The sequence below is a fragment of the Dysidea avara genome, chromosome 13 (assembly GCF_963678975.1).
Source record: "Dysidea avara chromosome 13, odDysAvar1.4, whole genome shotgun sequence".
Lineage (NCBI taxonomy): Eukaryota > Metazoa > Porifera > Demospongiae > Dictyoceratida > Dysideidae > Dysidea > Dysidea avara.
In genome coordinates, this window is record NC_089284.1 from 16,267,553 (window position 1) to 16,283,455 (window position 15,903).

Below are 15,903 nucleotides of genomic sequence, written 5' to 3' on the forward strand. Positions count from 1 at the left end.
TGGTTTGGGGTTAAATTTACAATAATAACACAAATGGGACAATGGATATGTCCTAATGATCAAGGTGTCCACATTTCAGTACATCCTTTTTGGGGGTTCCACTGCAGTAGTTTGTTTCCTTTTTGTTATAGTTATAGCTGTAATATAGATGTGTGACCATTCTATTAGAGCATCATATGTGACTGTTGTATTAGGGTGACTATTATGAGTATCTCAATCTCACTGTTGATCTTGAGTGAGCTTCTGCATGGTAAAAGTATCCCATGTGATAAATCTTTAATGGAGGTGGTCACTATGTGTGCTCTGTTTCTGTACGGAAATTAACCATTGTAAATATAGCAATCTACTCCCTCTTATAGTGTCTGTCATAAGTGCTTCAAGTTCATTTTGTGGTGTCTAAATATCTATATGTTCCACAGCACACCTATAAATAAAGGTGTTGGTGTGCAATTATTGGTTTTGTTATGGACACTCTAAAGTGAGTTCAACCTGGGTTGAGTAACCCACTTTCAACCCAGGTTCAACCCAGTTTCTGTTCACAAACAATCATCAGATGATGGTATTCATTGAGTGATAACTATCTTCTAAGCACTTTATGTATTCACCAAAACTGCAACTCGCTTTTACTCCTTATTACTTCAAGGTTCAATCCAGGTTAACAAGCTCTTTTGAACTTGTTAACCCGGGTTGAATGTGGGGTTTAAAGTGACCATATGAAAAGAGTGAAAGTGGAGGTAGACCACAATTGAAGCCCAGATAAAAGATTACAGAGCTGTGCTGGCTTCTTAAGTGGCTGGAAATAGACTTTAAAATGAAGGCAGACCGCAACTGAAGTCCAGACATGAGGTTACAAGGCTGTGCTGGTTTCTTAGTGGCTGATATACAGTAAAACCAACAAATAAAGCATTTGGCCAACTATATCAAGCCATCCACCAGTACACCACTGATTCTTCTTGCCAAACCAAGTCCTCGTAAGGCCAGAAACCACCATTCAAGCTCGCCACACCATTCAGAAAAGATGTCTCTTAAAACTAGCTTTGAGTAGTTTGAGTAATGCTGAAGGTCAAAACTAGTAGTATGATAGTGTAGCTATCCACTGGTAGTGTTAGTTTGATTTTGTCTGATGTGCGATTTGGATCGGTTTTGTAAAATCTGATTACAAATCCACCTATCCATGTGTTTAACTACTTAAAATACTTATAACTCCACTATGCTTGAGTGGCTAGCCATGCATGTGATTGGAAATGGCTTGTTACACCATAGATAATATACCCCCTGGATTGGAAACTGTACCGCACACCCATAGACTTTGTACAAGAACCAGTGTCCTTAAGCTGGTTTCGCGCCTCAAAAAATTTAATCCTATTACAGCAGAACGGTGGCATTAACGACTTCATTTTGTAATGAGAATGACCTGTGTTGTTATGATAATTGTTTCGGTAAGTTTGACCACTTCGCATCACTTTAGTTAAAAATCTTACAATTGCAGATTATGTACTGTGGGGAATCAAATTCTTGGCTAAACTAAGTGCTGTAGGTAGAAAAAGAAAGTATCACAAGGTTAAATATGCCATAAAGAATTTCCTCAGCTAAATAATATGCCTTCCCATAATTTCTTTGGCAGGTTTTTGAGATGATAATTTTGGCAAAACTAGAAGCACATTTATTCCGTGATTCTGAACAGTATCACTATGCAATTTATACCACGAAATCATCAAATAGTGCTCTGTAGACTGGTCTGGCCTAGCAATTAAAATTCATGCACATATACCTTATAACTATTGGGTCATTCCATGTCAAATCACCGAGGAATTGTAGGGTCACCTCTCGGATTTTGATGAAATTTGGTGTGTTTGTAGTACCTGTGGTGCTCATCACCATACCAATTTTTAGCCTCATACACCACATAATTTCTGATTTATGACTACAAATATTTTGAATATTTCATGAAAAATCGGTTCGTCTTGAGTTACAAAATCAACTGTAGCTCACCACTCTGTTAATATTTTAAAATAAAATTTTCAGTGATTAAAGACTGTTAATTAATATTTCAAGTAATCCATAAACTATGGGATATTAATTTAATTAAGGCTCCATTAAAACCTTAAACCTTAATATTTCAAAAAGTGCTGCTTCAAATTCTTTGAATTGTTTAGTAAATAATAATTGGGTTATGGTCTATTGTTGGTAAAATTTTTGCTGTGGGGCCACAATGTGTTCAAGAGATCTTATTAAATATGCTATGGTATGTAGTGGAATTTTGTTGTCTACTATCACCATATGAGAGTGTACACCTCTAATAACCACTCCGTGCCAACTTTGTCTTACACTTTGAAGGTGCCCAAGTACAGTGCAACCTGTATTAGTGACCACCTGTATTGAAAGACCACTTTTGTGTTGCAATTTATGTAGTTGAATTTACTGTATTGGTATTTCCACATCAATTCACCAAAGTTTTACACATGACCCCCTCGGAATTGGACGGAATTTGGTGTGTGGGTAGCACAAGTGGTCATATGTGTCCCTTCACCCATTTCCTGTATGGCTTCCCAGAAATGGCTTATTAAGTGTTCTATTTTTTGCTGTACTTGTGACCATTCAAAGCATCGTAAATTGGGTGTTTTTAAAATGAATTGCACGACTTTAAAGCTCAAAGAAATAGCTTTCATTTGGTATATTTAATTTGATGAAGTTGATAATTAGCCATGTCTCCTAATCTTTGACCTTTGCTCTGCCAAAAGTACTGATTAGAATTTTTTTGTGGATACTTGTCAAACATACACCTATTAGTTGCAAAAGTTTCAGCTTGGGGTCTCTATGATTATGAGATAGGTAGTTAGTGGTGATTTTGGTATTATAGCAGATATCCCATGTAGTGTTGCACACCTTGAAGTGTGCGGACACACAAGACTCTTTGATTCAACTGCAAGTTAAATTATGCATATATGAACAAGTTGTGATGAAGGCATGGAATACACGTTTTGCTACTGTGGTGACACAGTGTGACGCTGTTTGGTAGCAAAAGTTATTTCTTTTTTGTCAGAGTACACATGACCACTTCTTGTCCTTGGGTCTATGAGAGTTAGAATGTCATCCATTGGTATAGTGGGGCTCTGGGTACTTGAACAAGTTTGATGGACTGTGTATGTGGATGCAGAAACTTCAGTTTCACTTCCTTAGTGTCACTGCAAACTTCAAGCACATAAGCTAACCACCGATTCTCTTCATGTCAACAGGTGACAAATCTAGCAATCGATTCTGGTGAAACTTCATTCTTTGCTAGAGCAACTCTCTCTTTTCTAAACATCAGATTATGAGTAAAATTTTATTTCCACTCTGCTATCTGAGATTGGCACAAAAGAGTGCAGTATTCGTGTACCAGGGATTGTACATGAGAGTTAGAAGCGATGTCCCTGTTCTCTTGAATAATCTTTATTGTTGCAATTACCCAAAGTAAGCAGCAGGTATGTTGTATACATGTAATTGAACAACTGACGTGGTGTCATTAGCTGGTCATTGTACTGCCTTTACAAGCTATATAAGCTGGCTGCATTCAAAACTATCCACTAAATAAATTGAGCACAAAGGCAGTCTCTCAATACAGGTGGTCACTAATACAGGTTGCACTGTACTTGGACACCTTCAAAGTGTAAGACAAAGTTGGCATGGCTTTATCAGGAGTAGTTATAAGAGGTGTGCACTCGCATATAGTAATAGTAGACAACAAAATTCCACTACATACCATAACATATTTAATTATATCTCTTGAACACATTGTGGCCCCACCACAAAATTTTTACCAACAATAGGCCATAACCCAATTATTATTTACTAAGAATTTGAAGCAGCACTTTTTGAAATATTGAGGATTAAAGTTTTTAATGAAGCCTTAATTAAATTGATATCCCATAGTTTATGGATTAGTTGAAAGATCAATTAACAGTCTTTAATCACTGAAAATTTCATTTTAAAATATTAACAGAGTGGTGAGCTGCAGTTGATTTTGTAACTCAAGATGAACCTATTTTTCATGAAATATTCAAAATATTTGTAGTCATAAATCAGAAACTATGTGGTGTATGAGACTAAAAATTGGTATGGGTGATGAGTACCATAGGTACTACAAACACACCAAGTTTTGTCAAAATCCGAGAGGTGACCCTAGAATTCCTCGGTGATTTAACATGGAATGACCCTATTATTATTTGTGTGCAGGATGGCTAACAAGCTAAAATCTTTAACTACATGCAATGTATGATATGTTACTTAGCTAATAGTATTGTTACATCACTTTTATGTAGGTACTAAATTGGTAGATAACACTACTTCAGATGCTCTTACCATGCCAGATAATCATGCAGCAGAGGTTCTTGCTTTGCACTGTACTTTTGATGATCAAATATCAATAGAAAGAACAAGCAAATGCTCAATTAGTTGCTACTACCAGAATAAAAGAAGGATTCGAGTTTCAAAAATGGCTACAATTCAAAAGCAACATACTCCAGCTTCAGGTAATGTAATCATACAGTAAAGAAGTATGGTATATGTGTTGGAAACCAGCCTTACAGTACCTTCACAGTGCCTTGGCAGTATTGGTTAGGTATAACTAAGCCCAAAAGTGCCTTTAGTGCAACCAAAATGCTCCCTGTGATTTTAGTGGAATTTTCTTAGGACTAATAAACTAACAGCTCGATGCCTTTAGACAAGTGTAATTCGATAATGATTGCGACTACAAGCTTGACTTTTCACTGCTAGACATTGCTTCAGCTTGACAGGTGCCTTTTGTGGTATACTGCAGTATGTACAACGCATGGATCATGCATGGACTTCCCTTCATCCTCTTTTGTATCCCATTTTTTATCTCTGACAATACAAAATGTCAGTGTGTGGCAGTTCACTTATCAGTGGCGGATTTAGGGGGGTTTCAAGGTTTCCACGGAAACCCCATTTGAAAAATGATTATGTAACAATTAAATGTTTTAATTATTGTGGCGTGTGCCTCGATTGAGATACTCTAATAGAGCAGCAGTCACAGTAGCTATTAAAGCAGCGTGCGGCAAGTTATTTAAGGTATTTTATGTACTATCTATAGGCTGTGCGACTTTTTTTTTTTTTTGGTCTCACCTTACCAAACTAGACAATGTAGTGCACACTTTTGCATATCTCATGTCAGTGTATATCTCCACCTTCTAAACTGGAAACCCCCTTTATAAATTCCTAGATCCGCCACTGCTTATGACATGTGCTAAAAAAATCATCCATAAATTTTAAGCAGATTGGTTGTTATCTAACTTCATGTGTCATTCTCTCTGTGTGGGACTGTGTAATGGACAAAACTTCGTCATATGAGGGTGCACATTTTGTTGTATAATTATAACCTGATCTGTTCTTTCTTTTGGTGTAGTGTTACAAAGCTCAATATATTTAAGTGCTATCCCACTATGGACCTGCGAGAAGGTTAGGCCTGTAAATACAGGGAGTCAGAAACATGTATCTAAAACTGTGAAAATGCAGAAAAAATCCCAGACTTAATAGTGATTTGATCCCTCGCAACATATATTACAAAAATAAGTTAGCAAACAAGCGTAAGAAAAAGAGTTTATATACAATCTATATAGTAGGGATCATTGTGGTTAAACAAGGAGGATCAGTGCAAATTAGTTTTACTTTAGCCCATTATGCAGTATAGTAACTGTATAATTTATTAGGAACCATAGAAGTTCACGCTTCCTCCAAAAAAATGTTGGCTAAAAACCAGCCTCACAATACCTTCATGGCACTTTGACAGTATTGGTTAGGTATGACCAAGCTCAAAAGTGCCAAACTGAATTGCTTAAAATAGGTTGCTACAATTTTTTTTATTGGGGCGAGCCTGAGCGAGCCCCACACAGGCAGTAGTTGCTTCAACCGTTGGTACGTCGCGTTTCCAAAAAATTTCGCGCGTACGTCGCGTTTCCTAAAATTTCCGTGCCATACACGGAAAGCCCCACACTGGTAGTGCTCTCTTCAACCGTTCGTACGACCCGTTCGTACGTTGCGTTTCCTAAAATTTCCATGCCATACACGGAAAGCCCCACACTGGTAGTGCTCTCTTCAACCGTTCGTACGCCCTCGTACGTCGCGTTTCCTAAACTTTTCGTGCCATACACGGAAAGCCTCACACTGTGCGGCAGTCACGTTAGAAGAGAGAGGGAGACCGCGAAAGAAAGACACGCAAGGTTTGTGTTAGTATCCAAGCTGACCCACTGAGGTGACACGTGGTACGCTCGTGCAGGTTGGCTAGACGCAGAGAACAAGACAGGAATAGACGTGCAACTAGAGCCAGTGATGGAAACATTCGAGCCATAACTACACCTGAGCAAGAACAGAGCCTGAGCACAAGAAGGGAGAGAGAAAGAATAGTTGCCACGTGTGGCATGGCTAGCAATGTGGAAAGCGAAGAAGCTAGGGAAGAGAGGCTCAGAAGAAGAAGAGAGCGTGATAGACTTAGAAGAGAGAGGGAGACCGCGGAAGAAAGACACGCAAGGTTTGTGTTAGTATCCAAGCTGACCCACTGAGGTCACACATTTTCTTGTGTGTGATTTGTTTCTTAATTATCACCTTACTAATCATTTAGTTTGTAGCTTTACAAATAATTATCATGAGCCTTAGCAGAAGAAGGGAAAGAGAATAGCTGCATACCTCAGTTACTTGCTGCCATAAGCTATCCAATAATAAAATAATCTTTCATTTATAAAAAAATACAAGTCAAGCTACAGACAGTAATCACCTAGCATTCCAGCAGCACTGTTTATCACTTAGCGCTGTTTAGTGTATGTAGTTCTGTCCTTATTTGAAACATATGTTCAGTTAGCCAAGGCTCGCCCCATCACATGCTTTTAGCATCTGTCTAGTTTAGAGAAGTTTTCTACTGCTTGAACAACTGCCTGCCTGCCTGCCTGCCTGCCTGCCTGCCTGCCTGCCTGCCTGCCTGCCTGCCTGCCTGCCTGCCTGCCTGCCTGCCTGCCTGCCTGCCTGCCTGCCTGCCTGACTAGCCGACCGATGTAACTTGATAATGGCTGGGGCTATGGGTAGGGACCCGCCGATTATGCTGGCATAATAATGAGCATAATAGGTGCCTGAAAGCATTGAGCATAATGCTAGCATAATAGGCAGAACACTTGTGCATTACCGTAAATTCTTGCTTATCAAAATACATATCACAGAAAAAGATCGATATACCCTAATATAACAGTCAGAAAATAATCAGACAACTGACTGTTCTATTAGAGTATATCGATCTTTTCTGTGACATGCAGTTTGACAAACAAGGATTTAGAATCTGTGCTTCAGCAACTTACTGTTTTCCCATAAAGTGCAAATTTACTAAAAAACATGGAACTGAGGTATAAATATTGAGCATAATTTGAGCATAATAGGTAAATGTTGAGCATTAATTTAAGCATAATAGGCAAAATTTTGAGCAGTGCAGCATAGCATAATAGGTAAAATAATGAGCATAATTGGCAGGTCCCTAGCTATGGGGTTGATTTTTCACTGTTTGATGTCACTTCAGCCAGACAAGTGGCTTTTGGCATACTGCAGTACATACAGTGCATGAATTATGGACTTACCTTTGTGCCCTTTGTGTCCCATTTCCAGGGCCAGAGGAAGCAATCCGGCCAGTCAGGCCATAGCCTGACCACTTTTTCAGCATTAATTTTAAAAATATATCCGAGTCGCTATTAGGCACTGGCCGATTATGCTGGCATGTTTTTGGGAATGATAGATGCCTAAAGCATCATGCAAGCATTGTGATATAGTGCAAGTAGAATATTTACCTGTCAAATCCTTCCCTGTGACAGTCAATCACAGGAAAGATTGAAACACTCTAATAGAACAATCACTCTAATAGAGCACCCAGGTACTTACTGATTTATTAGTAAAACGCTTTGTGAAGCTAGCTAATACGAAATGTAAATAGCTTATAAGCATGGAAGAATACGTAATTGGATGAATATTTGAGCACTGCTGGAGGTGATTGAAAGAGTACAAAGAATCGCAGCAAGATGGGTGAAATCAAACTATAACTGTGAGAACAGTGTATCAACCATGCTTTCTGAGCTGCGCGTGCAGTGGCCAGAATTACATATTCGCAGAATCATCTCAAGACTCACAATCATACAGTACGATAGTATTTGTATAGTAGGGACCACAAAGGAGTAGGCGTGGCCCACGAAATAATATCACCCAAAAACTAGCCTCGATTTTCCCTTACAACGATGAAGCAGTATTGGTGAGGTAAAACTAAGCCCAAACAAGCTTTCAGATCAACCTGAAACACTTTCAACAAGTTGCTATGGAATTTCAAAAAATTTTTATTCAACAGAATTTTCTACTGACTGAGTAAGTGACTGACTGATGCCTTCAGATAGGCATAACTCGATAATGGCTAAGGCTACGGGGTTGATTTTTTCACTGTTCGACGTTGCTTCGGCCCGACAGGTGCCTTTTGGCATACCGCAGTACGTACAATGCATTCTTCATGGACTTACCAGTGTCCTCCTTTGTGTCCCATTCATCTTTGCTGACAGGGAAAGGTGTCGATTTGGCGCGAGCACGTGATGGCTTCCCTTCGAAACGGAAATTGTCCATATTTTTCATTGTGGCTATTTCGATTGCAGAGGTACTTTTCAAACAGTTCTTGATTCGTACTGCTGTGTAACTGGTTGAACATAGCCTACAGCGAAGTGTAACGGATACTTCCGATAATTAATATGATTGGGGCGCGCGCACGATTTCTTTCTTTTAGATTGTAGAGGTGCTTTTCGAACAGCTTTTGATTCGAAATGCTGTGTAACAGGTTGAACATAGCTGACAACGAAGCGTAATGGATACTTCACTTTTCAGATGATAATTGATATAGCTGGGGCGTGCGGTGCCTTTTCAAGTGCAGTATGCGTGGGTTCACCAGTCATAATAAAATTATTTACAAAAAAATTTAGCAAACAAGTACACGAAAAAATTTGGAATTTTCAACTAGAGTAGGGACCATAGCACATCGATAAAAAGTACTGAAACAAGTTGGAGTGGTTCATGATATTAAATCACTGTAAAACAATAAGGAGTGTTATATCCCTACTGTGCTCAAGATAGCTTAACGGAAATGCACAGTAGGGATATAACACTTCTTATTGTTTTACAGTGATTTAATATCATGGACTACTCCAGCTTGTTTCAGTACTTTTTATCGATGTGCTATGGTCCCTACTCTAGTTGAAAATTCCAAATTTTTTCGTGTACTTGTACTGTATAAGGTCTACATGCTTTAACTACATTGGAAATACCTACCTGTATGACAGCCACCACCACCACCACCCACTTAACAAGATTTCAGCATCCTTTTCATTTTAACATACCAACTGCCAGAACTAATTACTATCATAATAGCTATTTTCCAAAGACTGTGCGTGATTGGAACTCTTTACCTATTTCTACCATCAAAGCAAGCACTCTAAATAGTTTTTCTAACCAATTATGTAATTCATTGATTGTTTATAATTAGTATCTGTAATCTATGTAATATAGTGTATAGTTCGTAACTGTAACATAGTAACTTAGTATCTGTAATCTGTGTAATATAATATTTAATTGTAATGCAGTAATCTACTGTAATATTGTGTGATTGTACATCCTATAGGCAAGTCAGCTGTGCTGCCTGCCTAGTAATTAATAATAAAGAATGAAGAAATAAAGGTGCCACCACTAACTTGTACAGCATTGGTAAGCTGCAAGCTTCAATTTGAGAAAGCATTCCATTCTGTAGTTTAGTCCATCGTTCCGTTCCGTTCCGTTCCATTCCGTTCCGTAAGAATAGACTCCACCTAAGCATACAGCTTAGTTCCCAACTAGCTATTCACTGAGTTGTGATTTCATCACATTAAAATTAGTTATAAGTTATATAGTTATCAGTTTCAAATGCTGGACTCATACTGCATGCGTATTGCTATAACAAAAGAGAACGATACTGTGTTACAACTGTATAATGTAAGAAATTAATGTGAACGCATGATGTAGGCCTGCCTAGCTACATGCAGTGAGTTTAACACAAGTGTTAGTAATTTGCTAGGGAATTTAAAGCTGAAAATAATATCAGATTTAATCCCAGAGCATGCAATTTTGAAAATTTTCCTGAGGAAGCATGCCCCCAGACCCCCTAGTATTCACACAAGTGCTCAGCATTTCACTGCTTACCCCTTGACCTGACCACTTTTGAACTATTTCCTCTGGCCCTGATTTCTCTTTGCTGACAGCTCAAGGTGTCGATTCACAGCAGCACATGATGGCTTCCCTACATTTGTAATGGAAATCATCTGTATTTTCCATAGCAATTGAATTGGTTGCAGAGACAATTCTTGGGGTGCTTTGCTCACCTAAAATTGTTTTCATAAAATCATGTGTGTGTGTGTGCATGCGTGTACCTATTGACCTATGTTTGTCTGCACCCAAGTGAGCGAAACCATTAAATGGTGAAAGCAGTCAGTATGTGTGAAATGAAGCCTGTGTTATACTTCTATCCAGGTAAATATGGTTTCTTCTCAGCGGTCCGAAATATGAGTATGGCAACTCTCTACTGACTTTGTGAATGATCTTCCCTTTGAGTTTTACAGATGTTTAACAACTGAAAAACAATGTTGCAGGCCTTGTAGGCTACCAGAGATAGTGTATTAAAAAGAGGCACATCCCGTACTTATGCAAGCAAAAAGTCAAGACTTTCTCAAAAGAATTTATGTGAGAGACAGAGTATAAAACAGCAGTTGAAAAGACACTTCTGTGTATAATTTGTAGTTTAAAGTGGTTGGCTGCTGACACAGTGATGATAAACCATTACAATCATTATTACAACTATAAGTGTTCACACCAAAATGTTGAATCACGTGAAATTAAGTTACTCTTCACTTGCGGGAAATTTATTTTCGAAATACAACAGACTTGGTAATTTATTTTAAAGAAAGTCTTCTTCAAAATATCCGAAAATCAAAAATTACCCACTGTACAGTATAACACCCACTTGACCCTGATACTATATACGTATATATCACATGTCCCAACCTAATCTGATTCAACCTAAGATATGCATGTGGGCTTATAATGGTCTATTTTGTAATTCTGTAGGGGTGGAGTTGCTGAGGTCGAAGTATGATGCTATTCTCCAGTCTCTACCAAGTGATTATGAGAGAACACTACAAGCTATACAGGATCACTTGACTGATGAACAAATTTGTAATGTGCTTGGTAGTTCCAACTCCAGCTTAGCAAATGAAATAATTCTAGACTGCATAACAGAGAAGATGAAGTATGATGGAGATATGTTAGATGTGTGTGATCAGTTGGAAAAAATATCATCTACATTATCAGACTCAAGTGTATTAAATTCTGTCATCAGAGAACTAAGAAAAGGTAAATGTATACAGTATGGTGGTGTACATACAGCTTGAATAATATGGAACTCACTATATATAGTTCTGTGATAAAGGATTTTCACCAAAATATCAATATTTTGTCACACCCACAGAACAATATCAAGAGTTAATAATAAGAGAGGAGAGTGTCTAACGCTGTATAGGCCTGTAATAGATGATTGCGCAGAAGTTAAACGGCTTCCTTTCCGTGTAACGTACAGGCTTCTAGTATTTGTTCATTTCCTTACCGCAATTAGTTTAGCCGCACCGTGATGAATCCTCGAGAATATTCGAAGACTGAACTAAAGACTGAGCTGTATGTACAGGGAACAGTGCTCCTTCAATTGAAGAATGCTCAAAGGTAGGGTAACATGGCGACGCAGTGAAAATTCGAAGCGATACTCCGCCTTTGGTTCAGTGTTTATTGATTTCTCAGACGCTCTCCCCCAGAGTTATCTTCAAGGTTAACAGCAACGCTTCTTTACGCAACAGAGCGATGCTCTTCGTGGTGAACTTGAACATCGAGTTGAACGCACGCCCTTGTGTCTGGGATAGCCTTTGTGGTTAAATGCGAAAATATACTAGCCAGTCTGTCGTTACGCAGAAAAGAAGCCGTTTAACTTCTGCGCAATCATCTGTTACAGGACTATACGGCGTTAGACACTCTCCTCTCTATATTATTAACTCTTGACAATATGTTACAGGAATAAGTTAAAACTTAATCTGTAAATACATTTGCATCCCAGTGTATGGAAGGATCAATGTACCACGCTGGATGATACCTACCTTATTATTGGGTGGTGATAAATCCATCACCCCAGTACATGAGTTATTGATTAGTGCATGGGAACAAACCTTAAAACCATCCATGTTACATGAGTAGGAAGAGGTAATACGTGCAGTAACTTGGAGTGGTCATGATATAAGTTTAACAACTTGAGCATTGACAATTTGGACAATTTTGATTTACAGTGGAATCTCTCTTATCCAGGAAGTCTGGTACATACTACTGGCTGTATCTCAGGAATGTCCGTAACTTAGAAATGCATGCTAATATGCTGAAGTAACTGTTTTAAAATTATTGCTATCAGTTTGTACTAGTGGATAGAGGGGAAAGTCACTACAGAGCATCCATGGTCTGTACACCTACAAACCAAGGGTAGTTGTTATTAGTAGAATAAAAAAGCCACCCAACAGATAAACAGCAACCTTTAGGCTCCCTTCATCTAACCCAAACTTCAAGACTACAAGCTACATGACTAATTTGGGCTGTCCAGACAATGGAAGTGCCCGGATATTAGAGGTCTGTCAACGCACCAACGGTCCGGACATATTGTGCTTGCATAATTGGTCTGCTGGGACCAGTTATGCCAGTGCAAAAACGGTCTGGGCTGAACAAAAAATGGTCCATGTTCACATACACTTATCGCTATAATCGAAAGTGTATACAAGGAGTGCTCTCTACTATCTATGCTATACTGAATCATTCCAGCGTAATTATTGCTAGTGGTCAAAAATTATCCAAGGCTTTGCTATTCTTATAAAATTCAAATTCTTTAGCAGAACTACACAATGTTTCATGTGATAGCTAGCTACCTAGCTATAGCTCAAACCAAGTGTATTATTGCCAGTGTAAATATATTACAAATTAAATCAAAGACAATTTCTGCTAACTAGCTACATAATATCACAGAAGAATCAGTGGCGTAATCAATTTTTGAGGAGGTATGTCATGCATGTATTGCATAAGCTCAAATACAAACAAACATCATGCAGCTCAAATGCAAACATCAGCTCACTCAAATACAAACATTTGCTTATTACTGTGTGTACTTTTTAACTACAATAACTCTAGATAATATCTAGCTAAGTAGCAAGTTTTATCCTGTCCTTTGTGTGGAGCACGAAATTTTAAAAATAAATTTTACATCTCGTGAGATACTTAAATCGATATTTCTGAGAAGTGCCTCACGTTTCATGATGGACCTAGCAATGGGATGCTACAATGAACATTCCACAATGGTAGGGGGATCGATTTGTAAAAATTGATTTTTTTTCAGATTGCGGACCCTATTTTTTCGGATTTCGGATTACTGAGCAAAAACTCTGAAGACTGGCTGATTTCCTGTGGAGTGAAGATTTATAGCTGAGCAGACTGAGAGATTTTTGCATGAAATATTTGCAACTGGAAAGACACCATAGATGGTTATATAAAGTGATTTGTAGGAGTGGAGCAGCGAGTTATAATGAGATTCTGACCCGGACCGTTTTTTTTTGGTAGGACCACTTTTGTAGTCACAAATGGTCCACCCGGACCATTTATGCAAGACATATTTGGTCCGGCCGGACCGATTATGCACCCGGACCAAATATTTTGTTACAGGTCCAGATAAGGGAGGTTATAAGGGAGGTTCCACTGTATATAAATTCCTTTAAAGATTATGTATCTGGTTGAACATTGTTTTTGTACATTAGTATTTCACCCTTGATGGGTTTTGTTAATTAATATCTAATCCAAAACAGCCAAGCTGTAAAAAAAGAGTGCGCCCCCCAAAAAGGCTATGGTGAAAAAAGATGTGAAATCCAAGGTGGCAGCCAAGAAATGGCTGTGATGGTAGGTTAATGGTAAAAATTTTAATAATGACAATTCAGGTGAATTTTGTGCCAAGACCAAGTGGCACCAAAATTCACCTGAATTGTTGTTATTAAAATTTTTACCATTAACCTACCATCACAGCCATTTCTTGGCCGCCACCTTGGATTTCACATCTTTTTTCACTATAGCCTTTTTGGGGCCGCACTCTTTTTTTACAGCTTGGCTGTTTTGGATTAGATTTCACTTCTTTTTGTATTTGTATACTCCAAAGCTGGCCTATGGCCGGCTTTGAGGTTTTTTTAACCTATCATTTTTTCTTTACCACAGAAAGAAAAAAAAGATGAAACAAATGTTGAATACTTTAAATATTTCTGATTTTATCAGTAAATGTACATTTTATATATGTAATACATATATTTATTACAGAACTCTCCATGGTGATTTCTTTGTAACTGAACACTTTACAAGGTAACTTCTTCTAGCTGATCTCTCTACAGGGTGAATTGTTTGTAGCTGAACGATCTACAAGGTAACTTCTTCTAGCTGATCTCTGTACAGGATGAATTGTTTGTAGCTGAACTATCTACAAGGTAACTTCTTCTAGCTGATCTCTCTACAGGATGATTTGTTTGTAGTTGAATTATCTACAAGATAATTTCTTCTAGTTGATCTCTCTACAGGGTGAATTGTTTGTAACTGAATTCTGTATAGGTGATTTGTTTGCAGCTGAGCTCTTTACAGAATGGTTTCTTTGTAGCTGAACTCTCTACAAGGTAACTTCTTCTAGCTGATGTATCTACAGGGTCACTAGTTTGTAGCTGAATTCTCTACATGGTGGTTTCTTTGTAACTGAACTATCTACAAGGTGACTTCTTCTAGCTGATCTTTCTACAGGGTGATTTGTTTGTAACTGAAATCTCTACAAGAAAACTTCTTCTAACTGATCTCTGAACCGGGTGAATTGTTTGTAGCTGAACTCTCTACAAGGTAACTTCTTCCAGCTGATGTCTCTACAAGGTCACTAGTTTGTAGCTGAACTCTCTACATGGTGGTTTCTTTGTAACTGAACTCCCTACAAGGTGACTTCTTCTAACTGATCTCTCTACAGGGAGATTTGTTTGTAGCTGAACTCTCTACAGGGGATTTGTTTGCAGCTGAACTCTCTACATGATGGTTTCTTTATAGCTGAACTCTTTACAAGGTAACTTCTTCTAGCTGATCTCTCTACAGGACGATTTGTTTGTAGCTGAACTCTCTACATGATGGTTTCTTTGTAGCTGAACTCTCTACAAGGTAACTTCTTCTAGCTGATCTCTCTACAGGACGATTTGTTTGTAGCTGAACTCCCTACATGATGGTTTCTTTGTAGCTGAACTCTCTACAAGGTAACTTCTTCTAGCTGATCTCTCTACAGGACGATTTGTTTGTAGCTGAACTCTCTACATGATGGTTCTTTGTAGCTGATCTCTCTACAGAGCAATTTGTTTGTAGCTGAACTCTCACATGATTTTTCTTTGAAGCTGAACTCTCTACAAGGTGATTTCTTCTACCTGATCTTTCTACAGGGTGATTTGTTTGTAGCTGAACTCCCTACATGATGGTTTCTTTGTAGCTGAACTCTCTACAAGGTAACTTCTTCTAGTTGATCTCTCTACAGGGTGATTTGTTTGTAGCTGAACTCTCTACATGGTGGTTTCATGTAGCTGAACTCTACAAGGTGATTTCTTCTAGCTGAACTATCTCTTTCCGTAGTTGAACTCCCTACAAGGTAACTTCTTCTAGCTGATCTCTCTACAGAGTGAATTGTTTGTAGCTGAACTCTCTACAGGGTGATTTGTTTGTAGCTGATCTCTATACAGGTTACTT

At 38.3% G+C, this 15,903-nt stretch overlaps 1 protein-coding gene across 3 annotated transcripts in view; it reads left to right on the top strand.

Annotated features, from left to right (window-relative positions):
• Positions 1-15,903, top strand: part of LOC136242105 (uncharacterized) — a 52,696-nt gene that overhangs the window by 11,049 nt on the left and 25,744 nt on the right. For all 3 annotated transcript variants that reach the window (XM_066033493.1, XM_066033494.1, XM_066033496.1), the window contains 2 exons: positions 4,302-4,511; positions 11,155-11,439. In XM_066033493.1, the coding sequence (XP_065889565.1) occupies positions 4,302-4,511; positions 11,155-11,439 (495 nt within the window). The remainder of the gene's footprint in view (positions 1-4,301; positions 4,512-11,154; positions 11,440-15,903) is intronic.